This window comes from Phragmites australis, chromosome 2 (genome assembly GCF_958298935.1).
Source record: "Phragmites australis chromosome 2, lpPhrAust1.1, whole genome shotgun sequence".
In the NCBI taxonomy this organism is placed as follows: domain Eukaryota; kingdom Viridiplantae; phylum Streptophyta; class Magnoliopsida; order Poales; family Poaceae; genus Phragmites; species Phragmites australis.
In genome coordinates this window covers 37,017,580-37,030,336 of record NC_084922.1, presented here as the reverse complement: position 1 = coordinate 37,030,336, position 12,757 = coordinate 37,017,580, and the positions used below count along the sequence as shown (strand labels likewise).

The following is a 12,757-nucleotide window of genomic DNA, read 5'->3' as shown; positions in this document are numbered from 1 at the left end:
GTACAAGATATGCTAGGTTATTATTGAATGGTTTAGGTAGGAAAAAACCTGAATTAAATTATAGTAGTGTTTGGTCCTCTTAATTGGTCTATGATGAAATTTAGGATTATGTTTGTCAAAAATATTGGCATTGATCCATGTGCTATTTTATTTTGGCAGTTTTGAGTGATGGATGCGGAAAAACATGCTAGCCTGGAGGAGATCGAGGAATGCAATAGTGTGGTAAATCAGATGTTTGCGAGTGAGAAGGATGGTTATAAGTTCTACAATTCTTATGCAGCAAAAAAAGGGTTCAGTGTGAGAAGGGAGAAGGTGAGATACAAAACAGGTACAAAGAAGATGAAATGGAGGAGGTTCTGCTGCTCATCTAAAGGACATAGGTTGCTGAAATTTTTTGAAAGAACTGATCAATAAATGGAGCCACGGGTACTGACTCGTTGTGGCTGCAATTCTAAGCTTGACATCGAGCTCAATGAAGAGAGCGAATTATGGTTTGTTAAAGATTTTGTGGATGGTCACTGTCATGTACTTTGTAAACCTGAAGATGTGTTTGTGATGCGGTCCCACCATGGGCTAAATGATGCTCAAGAGGGCGATGAAGATGATGAACTCGCTATAGATAAACCTATTCCTCCTACGTCTTAACTCCATCAGTCCAAGTGCCTATACCCAAGATCAATTAAACCTTCTCCTTCTATTTACACAGTTGAGAAACTCGAATTGTGTTCAAAATCATAATCAAAAGAGTACCATGCATAATGGGAAAAAAAATATTATTTTCGCATTTCTACCGGACATAGGTTACAATGGATTCTCTTTCTCTAACTTATTAAAAGAGAATATGTATGTTCCAAGTAATAGGTTCTAACAACCTTGTCTAGCGAAGCATCCGTTTTCATTGACAACAAATCTTACCTTAAATAGGCTCCATTACCCTAACCAAGACGCATATCCCTTAACTGAACATAGCTAATTATGCCAACTAGCGCCTGAAGTCTTCTAAAATCTAAATGATCTTGGCCTATTTTTGCTCACGATATTAATTCCATTCACACACATTAACCATTACACAACAGATGCTAAAATATTAATTCAAAAACAAAATTAAGCAAAACAACTCAAACCACTGATTACACTGAAATCAGTACATAGCACCAAAAGAAGCATTACTCTTTAGCGGTTGCTAGAATAATGTTCATCCTGATGTCCAAGGTTAGTGAGCTCACTTCCCCAACATCACCATGAAGCCACTAATCAAGATTACCATTGTCTACATACACGTACACAAGCATCTTGTTCAACCATACTAGAAATAACTAATCAAGCTTTTATTTACTAGAATCGAAAATGACAAAAACTAAGACTACAAAATGACGAAGAGATTGCATTGTACCTATAAGCACCCTCCACGCAATAGCCAAGCAACCTTACGAGATTCTTGTGCCGAACACGACCGATTGCTTCGACCCCTACCTTGAACTCCTTCTCAGCCTGGCCTCTGGGGTGAAGCAGGGAAAAATAGAGATTATTATCAGAAGCAGAATGAAATGGGGTGAGAAATGAAACTGCAAACTAATCCAAGAAAACTACGTAGTAGTTAAATTTGCGTCACAGAAGCAGAGAAGAATCAAATGGACATGGGCACATAGAAACATGGTTCATGAGTATAGCAATTTCAAAGTTCTTGAGCCCCACAAACCAACCTTTCATCAGCAAAGCATCTCAAGAGCAGTAAACTTGCAAGACAAAAATCTGAGCAAAAACAGGTTAAGGGAAGAGTATATTTTTTCAATTGAAAATAGAACACAATCCACAAATTTGCAGAACTTATACTCATCTGACTGTACCATATGTTTCCATCTCATTGAACCATGAGATTAGGGGAAGAACTATCAAAGCGAGCGGGGTTTTTTTCAAATCAAATCAAGCAACAGGAGAAACTCGCTCCCTTTTTTAACATCTCAAATGCAAACATGCAAAAACGTTCATAAATCCTAATTCAACCACTCACAATCTTCCAAGGACAAAATCAAATTCCAAACCAGCATCATAGAAAGGCAACAGATTTCTACCTAGTTCAAATCGACAGCTCAAATAAGCAAAATATGCATGAATTTTCCACGAGAGAAGAATCAAAGTTATCTATTGTTGAGCATGTTTCTTGACGGCAATCATGGTGGAGTCCTGCAGCGTGCCCCTGTACACGATGTCGTAGCTGCCCTCCCCGATCACATTCTCCTCGGCGTGCCCGTCCTCCCACGTTGAACAACAACGTACAAATAACCTACTGAAACTAAGGCTAACCCATGTCGATTGGTAACTAAATGGTATTTGGTGAATTGCGGATGCAGGAACAGAAAAGAAAATGACAAAAGAGAACACTAAAATATCTCACTGTGGACAACCAACTACGACCTGACACACCGATGCGTCACGAGTCGATGAAGCATGCGCACTACCCCTTCCTGAAGGAGGCTCCCACATCTGCAATGTAGCACCCTCCGCGCATCACCCCGCCAACCTTCGCGCGCATTAGCTGCCCACCACGTCGACGGCGATGCCTACGGTTCCACCAAGCCCTCGCTCGGATCCATGCCGCAGCCCTCGGCGGCTGCAAGGCGGTGCCCTGACCCGCATCCTTCGCCATGTCTCGCGCTCGGCGCACCGCAAGCCCGATGGCGACGGCATGGATAAGTGCGCGCAGCCTCAGCCGCGTGCTACCGATGCGCCATTCTCGTGTCGCCAGTGCGATGGCTCAGCTACGCGCCTCCAGCTCGACCTTCCCGCTTCACCTCAAGCGGCCTCTACCGTGCGCCGTCGCCGAGCCTGCCATCTGCCTCGGTCGTGCGCCGCGGACTCGGCCTTCCCCACGTTATTGCCACCCGCCTCGGCTTTGTGCCGCCACCGAGGCCTTGCGCCGCTGAGCCCGTCGCCCACTGCAGCCACGCGCCACCGCCTCAACATTCCCCGTGTCACCCGCCAGCCACCTCAGCCTCGCTCCCAACCCTAACCGAGCGAGCGCACGTCACCCACCAGCTGCCTCGCCTCCAACCCTAACCAAGCCACAATGAAATGAATCAATCCAAGAATGGGCCAGGCTGCCCACAGGACGTGGCTCACTAAATCTAAATTTTCTCCCAAAAATATCCTATACTAGTCATATCTCTAACACATACTAGTCATACTAGTGCTGTGGAGTAGATTGAATCTGAGCCATCCAATTCTCACAAATAGATGGATACTATTGATTTGTGCTCCTCTCGAAAGGACCGCTCAATGACCAGATCATGCCCGCAAAACGCAGACACCAACAGAACGGAGGAAGGAAGGAAGGGATTCGTGCAGGATCACTCACGACGCGACGCGCGAAGTCCCTGATGAGGCACCCTCGCCTCCCCCGTGAGCGAACACCGCGGACTGCTTGGTCTCTCTCTGGTTTTTCCGCCGGGTTCTGGAGAGAAGACGAGGAGGGAGGAGGCGATGGAACCGAGCGGAGCGGCCGGTTGGTTTGGTCGCTGGAGCGTAACGGCAGGGGAGTGAATGAGCGAATTGATGGAGGCGGACGCGGTCCCTTTTTTACCGAGACCTCGCCGCGTGCCAATGGCAGAGCTTAAGGTTGGCCCCTTCTATATTTTTCGTCAAGCTCCGCCACTGGCGCGTGCACCGAAAATAGCGCGGCGCGGCGCAGGCGCAGAATCTTCGCTGATTCGCGGGGCTCTTTTGCCGTCGAAGGAAAATTTCTAGATTTGTGTATCTAACTAACTAAAATCTTATGTAAAAATTGTAAAAAATTCCAACAAAAATATGATAATAAAATTTCCCCCGTCGAAGAGCTAGTCTGTTGGCACGACTTGTCAACACTCGCACCTGTGGAAGGCGGGCCACACGCGTCACACCGGCATCGATGCTTCCCATTTCGCATGTTCCTCCATGCCAGGATCTTTTCGAGAACAAAATTTTCAAAAAACCAAAAGGATCTTTTCGAGAACACACGTCCATCAATCCATGGAAAGATTGGGGATTATCCGGTTTACATTGCGCCTCACATTCGTCAATAACAGTGGTGCCGTCCTTTTGGAACTAGTCACTGATCCAGATGCGAGAACGATTAACGCGTTTCAGGTTACAATTGTGAAAGCCTGAACCTGACAACCCACGAAAGGACGGAAACACCACTGTCACCAGCAACAAATCAAATGGTGGAGCCCATCACCCAGGCAAGATGCAGCACAGCCGGGGACTTTTTTTATATTTTAGCTTTTTTAAAATTAATATTTTAATAATAACCTGCCTAAACCTAAATTTTCAGATTCAGATAAACAGTGTTTTCTGCAGTTTCAATTGTTCTTTTTTTGTTTTCTCTATTTGAACAGTGAGGTTGCTGTACTCTAAAATTTATAAAACTTTTTCTGTATATCCTATAATTCATGATGAATACATTTTAAAAGGATTCACCTCAATACCCCCATCTAGTTTTCAAAATAAAAAACTCCAAAAATAGTTACTTTTAGAAATTCTAGTAATTTTTAAGTCCTCGAATAAATTCCAAAAATCTGAGAAAATTCATTAATATTCCTATCATGTGGCGTAATAATTTCTAAAATTATTTCCAACCCTAGATTACTTGGTGAAAAAATGAGTTCCTTCGCAATGCTCCATTTATATGCATTTTTATCATTTCATACTATTTAGCCTTATAAACATCCTCTAAATAATTAGCAATTATATTCGATTTTCCTCAAAATTTTGCCAGCACTTAATGCACACAATGCAACATGCACAGGTCCTATTTGCAAACATGCACATCCAATAGAGTAGTTTAACTGTGGATTGGAACGAGCCATCCGATGGTGATTACACGACAGAGCTTTTAGCATGAAATGACGACACATCTTTCGTGACAAGATTATTCGAATATATTCTAGATGACAAACCAGAAAAGGTCCATAGACTTGATTTTGTACTATTGGATCAAGAGGTATCCACAAACATTAGGTACTTTAGAAAAAAATAAAAGAGTATACATCATTTAAAATAATTTTCTATGCAAATGTATAGGGAAATGCAATGGAAGCTCAAGTGCCACAACGCCATGTAGATCAATTCAAACCACACCTTAGAGAAGGAGTTGTATATTTCATAAAGTTTTTCCAAGTGTTCCTAGCTAAGAATAATTATCGAGCAGTTGACCACATATACATGATAAAATTCACGGGTCACACTGAGGTAATTGAATTCCCTGGTGCTTCTCCAACGTTCCTCAAGTATGCATATACTCTAGCATCCGTTGATACATTAAGGACCAGAATTGATTACACTAGAGACATGTCAGGTAACTATATATTCATTTATATATTACATCTACCATTCCTAATATACATTTTATCTATTGTAATACCATCATATAACTTTAATAAAATAACATATAATCTAACATTATATAGACACAATAGGAAAAAGGGTCTCTATTGAACCTGCTACAACAACTTATGTCAAAGGTATTAAGAAAACAATACGACACCTCTACATTTCGGATGGTAGGTATAACTACATAAAATAACTTATTGTAATTTATATACCAATCTTTACTCTTTTTCATTTATTCTTTCTCTTTAGTCTACTTATTTAAAGTTTATTAATCAACTTAAAAATCATGTATGTAGTTCGGCTAAAATATATTCTGAATTATCCATATAATAAATTTGGTATGGTTTAGACCGCAAATGGCAATCCTTTTTAGCTCCACAAGTCACCTAAGTATTATTGTTATAGAACAAATTGTAACATATACCAACATTCGAAATTGAATAATTCAAATTCTACGACTCTATTGGATGTGCATGTTTGCAAATAGGACATGCACATGTTGCATTAAGCGCTGGCAAAATTTTGAGGAAAATCAAATATAATTGCTAATTATTTAGAGGACGTTTATAAGGCTAAATAGTATGAAATAATAAAAATGCATATAAATGGAGCATTGCGAAGGAACTCACTTTTTCACCAAGTAACCTAGGTTTAGAAATAATTTTAGAAATTATTACGCCACATGATAGGAATATTAATGAATTTTCTCAAATTTTTTGAATTTATTTGAGGCCTTAAAAATTACTAGAATTTCTAAAAGTAACCATTTTTGGAGTTTTTTATTTTGAAACCTAGATGGGTATTGAGGTGAATCCTTTTAAAATGGATTCATCATAAATTATAGGATATACAGAAAAAGTTTTATGAATTTTAGAGTACGGCAACCTCACTGTTCAAATAGAGAAAGAAAAAACAATAATTAAAACAGCAGAAAACACTGTTCATCCGAAAAATACTGTTCATCCGACCACCAATTTGGCGTGACTCAGTCTGCCACGTCGAATACACGTGTAAAGGCGTCGGAGTTTTCGCCAGCGTGGCCACTTTAGTCACGCTAAATTTATTAGCGTGACTACGTTGGTGAGTCACGCTAGACATTTTGGCGTGACAAAAAGGGCTAGTTTCTGAAAATTTAGGTTTCGACATGTTATTATTAAAATATTAATTTAAAAAGGCTAAAAAAAAAAGTCCACAGCCGGGCACATCTGAAACACCAAACCAACTGGAGGAGCAGCTACCATACACATGACACGGAGCAGAAAATGCAACAAGGAAACACACTGAAATTTATTCGAGAGTAGAACACAGCTCGACACAAATGATCTGTCGCTCAAATTATTAAGCAGACTATCCTACCAATGTTATTGACGAATGCGCCCTGTTGCGAAGATCCATCCTTTGAGGTTGTATAGTGATAAAGCGTAAATAGTTCAACAAAACCCTTTCTGGTTGGATGAAAGAAAATTCCAAGAGGCTCAAAGGATGGAAAAAAGAAGAATGAACTGCACTAAATATGAAGAGCAGAGGCAATAGATCCGGCAAGACTTAGAATTTCAAATGGCCGCCTGTCTTTGACCGCCTTGATAGTAAGAGGACATGAATCGGTAATCCAAAAGTGGCTCAGGCCATGCTCCGGACCCTCTGAAATTTTTACCAAAAAAAAGGTTCATATCATAATCAGGAAAGTAAACAAACAAATTATTCAACACAAAAGAGACTCTGAAGTACTAAAAGCTCCAGGATTCCTTGGCTCAAGTGTGCCTCCCCCCACATTCTTATGCAAAGTAACCGTGTGATAGAAAGTAGGAAGTTTGAATTTTCGAAAAGAATGTTAATACATAGATCAATCAAATGTGTTTTTCCTTAAAAAAAACAAATTCAAAGGCGTTTTGGGTGCTGCTGCTTATCACATCGGTGTCCAGCACTGCCAAACAATGTTATTATTAGACCATTAAAATTTTATTTGTCTGGTTCTAAGATGTGAAGCAGCCCTACTGCATCATAGACTAAGGGTGAAACGAAAATGACAGCAAGGGGTTAGGTGTCACAAGGGGAATTAGAAGTCAAATCCTTTCCTCTTTACTGAGAGGAACTGAAATCATATTGTTCACCTCTTAGTAGAGAATTATTATTCAATGCTCTTTCTTTGATATTTTAAGGATTTCATTCAATGCAAGCCACTAAAAGATGGAAAAATTAGCTGGTCGAAGCTGTCTTAGTAAGAAAGGTCGACATGATTTTGCCCTTTAGTTTCTTTCTCTTTGGGAAAGTCAAACATTCAGTTGCTTAGTCCAAAATGTTAGCGTAGCAAAGAAAAGGTAAAAAATGTTAGGTAGGTGAAGGAATAAATTTTTACTTGATTACAAAAAGGAGGAAAGAGGGAAACAAAAATCCTATCAACAAGCCTACCATGCCTCTCTAATTTGATCACATACAATTAAAAAGGTGTCAGTTGAGAGAAACTAAAGTGTTAGTTTAAATTTCATTTATATTCAAGAATTCCAAAAGCGAATAATAATAATGTGGGAAATTTATTAGCATGCCAATAGCCTAATATCATAAAGCTAATGAAGCATACGTACCTCCATTATCATGCTGAAATTTCTCCCATGAATTATTCGGGAAGATGCCATGTGTCACGTATGCACTGACCTTTGCTGCCCCATGTGCTGCCAATACTTTCTGGACAAGAAAAAAGAATGTAAGTTTGCAACTCTCATGGAAACATGGTAGAAATACATAAGTAGAAGCCTGTAAGAATTGTTCTTAGAAAAATGTTTAGGAAATAAATTTGCACACCCACAAGGCCACAATATTGAAGATCATCAATAATCACTACAAAATATAGAAGAAAAAAGCCACAAACAAATTTCGTTACCTGGCACTCAATTAAAGTACCACCAGACTGCACCAAGTCATCGACTATAACAACATGACGGCCTCTGGGATCTCCCTCTTTTATCCGCACAATTCTCTGTTCCCCTTCTCTAACTTTGTTACATACTACCTACAAAAAGGCAATTTAGGAAAAGCAATTATAAAAGGGAGTAATTAGAAACATCCTTTTGTTTTGGAACTTGAAAGTACTCAAACAAACATATTTACCATAGGAAAATGTTGAAGTTGCTTATAGAAGCGCTTCCATGCACCATCATCTGGAAAAGCTATGGTTATCTGATAAAGGTATTGAAGATCATATCAGACTGTATACCAACATAAACACTGACGGCAACAACGATAACATTTTGTTCACTTAGTCAGGTGTACTGACATTGTGGGAATCAGGAAGCTCCTGAAGTCTACTTTTCAGCAAGGGGATGCCACTCTCAAAACATGGTAAGACTGAGTCTCCAAAGTAGAATCTCTCCTGTTGTGTTGTTACACACAAGTTATTTTTCATATTGATGTTGATTAAAAAAATAATAGCAAAAGAAGTTCATTGGATGATATGCATAATTTTACTTACCTGCAAAGCGTGGATATCAAAAATCACTAAACTTGAAGGTCCACCTCGTGATATTGGTATATTTGACAAAATTCTAGCAAGTGTGAAGGCAGTGGCAACATCTCCTTCATCTTCCATACGCTCGGAAGTCCCAGTTGGGAAAAATGGGAGTATAAGAGTAAATGAAGAAATAAACAACTTCGGAAGAGCATATATGATTGATAGTTGCTCAAATATAACACTGGGCGAGCTAAATGATGCTAAAAAAGCAACATGTCGCCCACGAATGCTGTGAGCATTCGAGATGAACAAATTTGGGAACCCATCAGCAAATGTCCTGAAAAATCAAACCAAAACTCGCGTATGAGAAAAGCTTGGTCCACTTCTGCTAAAATGAAATGTTGCTGTTGAGACAGGATATACGATAAATTCCAAAAGAACAACTCCAATTCCTACTTTAAAAAAAAAAACCCTTAGGGGAGAGACGTCCCGTAGGCGCTGTCAGCTATAGGTCGAGAAAAGGCTCGAAAGCCGGCCGCTGTGGGTTATATCTCTGAGGGTGGGGCCATAACTCTGAAAGCGGCTCGACCATGCAACCAGCCGCCCAGGAACCCCACCACTCAGGAACCCGCACCACGACACACAGCGAGGGCCTTTTTTTGCGAGAACCATGGTTTGAGCTCGGTTGCCCCACAACTGGAGGTCTTACCGCCGTGCTTTGGGAACGTTCTCCGGTTCCTACTTATAAATAGCACCGCTCAGAACATTGGAACATTGGGATGATTCATCGTAAATTGGGCTTTATGGTAATTTTCTACAATGTATACGTTGTGAAAGACATTAAATTTTCCATGCGAAATGTACATATCAATGTGTTGACGGCAGCAAACTCGATTTGTCCCAATCAAAAACAACAAGCGTCTTAGAATTGCATATAGCTTGGCTTTCAGTACCCACCTTTTCCTGTTCCAATATAGGTCAAGGATACAGCTTTGGTACTGATGAACTACCTTTCAAAAAAATGCTGAACTAGTTGTGAAATCTGCCAGGATTTGGTCAACACTGCTCTACCAATTGGAGGCATCTTCAACTAATTTCCCACCCACTTCAGGTATTTCACCCCCTAGACGTTCCTTCATCGGTTTTGAGGGCAAGACGCCAATTGTGGTATGTTTTGTTCCAGAATTCAGGGATTCACTAACTTCCCAAGACAAAGGCGTGGTTTGGAGTCAAGACACCTGGCCATATAGGACCTGTTTAGCTGAGCTCTCCAAGAATTATTGGAACTGGTTATCTCTAGCTCTAAAAATTTTTGGAGCTAGAACTGTGAGAAGATTGATGTATTTGGTTAAGTCACAATGTTCTTATTTTGAACTAAAAATAGATTTTTAAACCATATATTTTTATCCTACAAATTACAAATCCAGCATGGATCTCTACCAAACTGCCTCAAAGATTCGGGCTCCAATTGTAAACCCAGCGAATCCCAATTATGAGCGCACAACCCAAAAACTGGCACTTACGGTAGGGAAAACAACACGATGGTAGAAAAGAAAAGGAAGGGGGAGCTTGGGACCTCCAGGAGATGGAGCGCAGCTCGATGTCGTCGTTCCTGGCGACCACCTGCTGGGCGAGCTCCTTCATCTCCTCGCAGTAGAAGAGAAGGACGCTCTTGTGGGCACCTATGGCGCCGGCCATCTTGGGCGCGGCGAGCGGGGCGATCGCGGGGGCCACGTGGAGGCCGCTGCCGTTGCCGGCGGTACTGCTGATGGCGCCGCCGAGGTGGAGGCTGGCGAGGAGCCTGCCGGAGGCGCGGGGGGTGGGCCTCGGGAATGAGAGGCTCGGGCTCGGGCTCGGGCTCGGATGCGGCCCCAGGGCTGGGGTTTTGGCGCCGAGCCCGGCGGGGGAGGCGAAGGCGGAGGCGGCCGTTGCCATCTGCCGCACGCGGCGGGGGGCGCTACTGTTGGGATTATGGCAGTGGAGGTCAATGGCCGACGCGAGGCGCCCGGGTTGGTGAGGTGAGGCGAATCGCGGATCGAGCTGCGCGCGTTGGTGCGCGCCTCTATGTTGAACGTGCCGGGGCGACGTTTCCGCGTGCGAAATCGCGTGATTTATAGCGGTTGGATTGGATGAAGCGGCGTAGGTGCACCGGCGCCCGGTCCAGTGGTAGGTGCGTGCGAATTTTTTTAAATAATATTCTATTAAAAATTACAAAAATATAATTCAAAATAGAAAAGTATAGATATATGTCCCAACCGACACTCCAATGGTTGACTAGTTTCTTATTGAAAATAGCCTATCAATATTTGATGTGCCAACAAAGAATTTCCTTAAACTTATCAGTATACCAATTACTAACAAGTTTTGTATCTCATACAATATTCAAATAAAAAAATTATAATTTTTTAAACGATTTTAGATAAAAAATAATAATTTTTATATAAAAATTATATCTATCGACGACATCTACGATTTATAGTTAGATATTTTTATTTAAATTCGTTTAAATATTTAAAAATAACTAAAAATTTCAGATCTAGTTAAATTTCTATCCACTTTTTGGCACCCGTAATTTTCCCATTTTAAATTGAATTTTTCAATTTTTAATAAAATAATATTATTAAAAAAATTGGTGCTTGCAACAGCTGCGCGCGGGCGTTCGCCGATGCAGTGGGGTCAGCCGATATGGATCCGCATCGCCGGGTTTTGTATGGACGCTGTAGAACTCTCGCGGCACATGTTTGTGTCGTGTCGTCTTTTGTTTTTCTCCGCCAAGCGTCACATGTTTGGGTAATGTGTTTGCACATCAATACATCAGCTCCAGGCGAGCAATTTCTCTAATATTTAGGTTGATCCTATTATTTTTTTAGGAAAAGGGAAGGGATTTCATTAATTTTCTAGTACAGAAACATCCCCATAGAGCACATCCCAAGTGGTATAAAGGATAAAAAATTAAAAATACAACAAAACCTTTTATGTCGTGTTTATCTTCCTCCTTGCCTCTAGTTCATTACGACGCAAAGAAGCCACCAACCAAATCCTCGTGTTGCTCCGTCGATAGAGAACCCCAAACCTTAGTAAAAACGCATCATCTAACGCTCTGGAACTGCACCCAAGACGTACCTATACAGATGAAAGCACATCGGTCATCCCCCAATCAATAGAAACAAAGGAAACAGAAAGATAAATCTGGCACCTCCAAGCCAACGAAGATTGAAAGCCTAGCACCACGAACCTCTAGCACCACAAACACACACAGACCGCCCTTCACCAAAGCCCCCCCCCCAAACCAAAGATAACAAACCAGACCAAAAGTACCTTCGCAACCGCAAGAACACTATAAACAAACCACACATCCCACCCGCAAGGATGCTTGCCGAACTCGCCAAGAACACTAGGGGCGAATACGGAGAGTCGTGCAAGGGGGAGCAAAAACTTCCATAAACCTCACCAACGGTTCCAACAGTAACAGCCGTGGCAAACCAAACGACTACAACAACACTAACAATGACGAGATTCGAAGCACTAACCCTGTACCTACCAAACCAAAACTATACCTATATAACTACTATCTATTAAACTAATCCTCCTCGGACGTCGATCCAACACTTCCCGTACACTCTGACAGAAGGCTAGCCAGAGGAGAGAAAACGGAAGGATCGATACCGGGATCTAAGAAATCGCCTCGCGGTTGCTTTTGCTACTGTAGCTCGAGGAAAGCCAGCGGAGCCCGTTCATCTACTGTATGATCCTATCAACCTTTCTAAGATCCTACGGCCTAAATTCCTTCTTACGCAGCTAACAGCCTGTTTAGAAACTCATTGGTTGATAGGATCAAGAGATAATACAACCTAAAACGATTTCCCTACAAGATATTTTGAACAGTCTTCCTGAGGAATTCTGTCAAGTTTCGGCTCTGGAAGTTTAGTTTTTTTTTTCTCAAAA

The 12,757-nt window shown here is 41.4% G+C and overlaps 1 protein-coding gene across 1 annotated transcript; it reads right to left on the bottom strand.

Annotated features, from left to right (window-relative positions):
- Positions 1 to 6,630: 6,630 nt before the first annotated feature.
- Positions 6,631 to 10,898, bottom strand: LOC133908631 (ribose-phosphate pyrophosphokinase 3, chloroplastic). Its single transcript, XM_062350744.1, has 7 exons — positions 10,389 to 10,898; positions 8,834 to 9,149; positions 8,639 to 8,734; positions 8,473 to 8,541; positions 8,246 to 8,374; positions 7,950 to 8,049; positions 6,631 to 7,008 (listed from the first exon to the last, which is right to left on the bottom strand). The coding sequence occupies exons 1-7, from the start codon at positions 10,745 to 10,747 to the stop codon at positions 6,875 to 6,877; spliced, it is 1,203 nt and encodes a 400-aa protein (XP_062206728.1). The 5' UTR covers positions 10,748 to 10,898; the 3' UTR covers positions 6,631 to 6,874.
- Positions 10,899 to 12,757: the final 1,859 nt, after the last annotated feature.

Bases quoted from the DNA above. Each gene is read 5' to 3' on its own strand.
- LOC133908631 (XM_062350744.1), bottom strand. From the start codon at position 10,747: ATGGCAACGGCCGCCTCCGCCTTCGCCTCCCCCGCCGGGCTCGGCGCC. The intron at 8,735-8,833 runs GTAAGTAAAATT...ACAACACAACAG, and splicing joins TTGATATCCACGCTTTGCAG to GAGAGATTCTACTTTGGAGA. The intron at 8,542-8,638 runs GTCAGTACACCT...TACCTTTATCAG, and splicing joins AGCTTCCTGATTCCCACAAT to ATAACCATAGCTTTTCCAGA.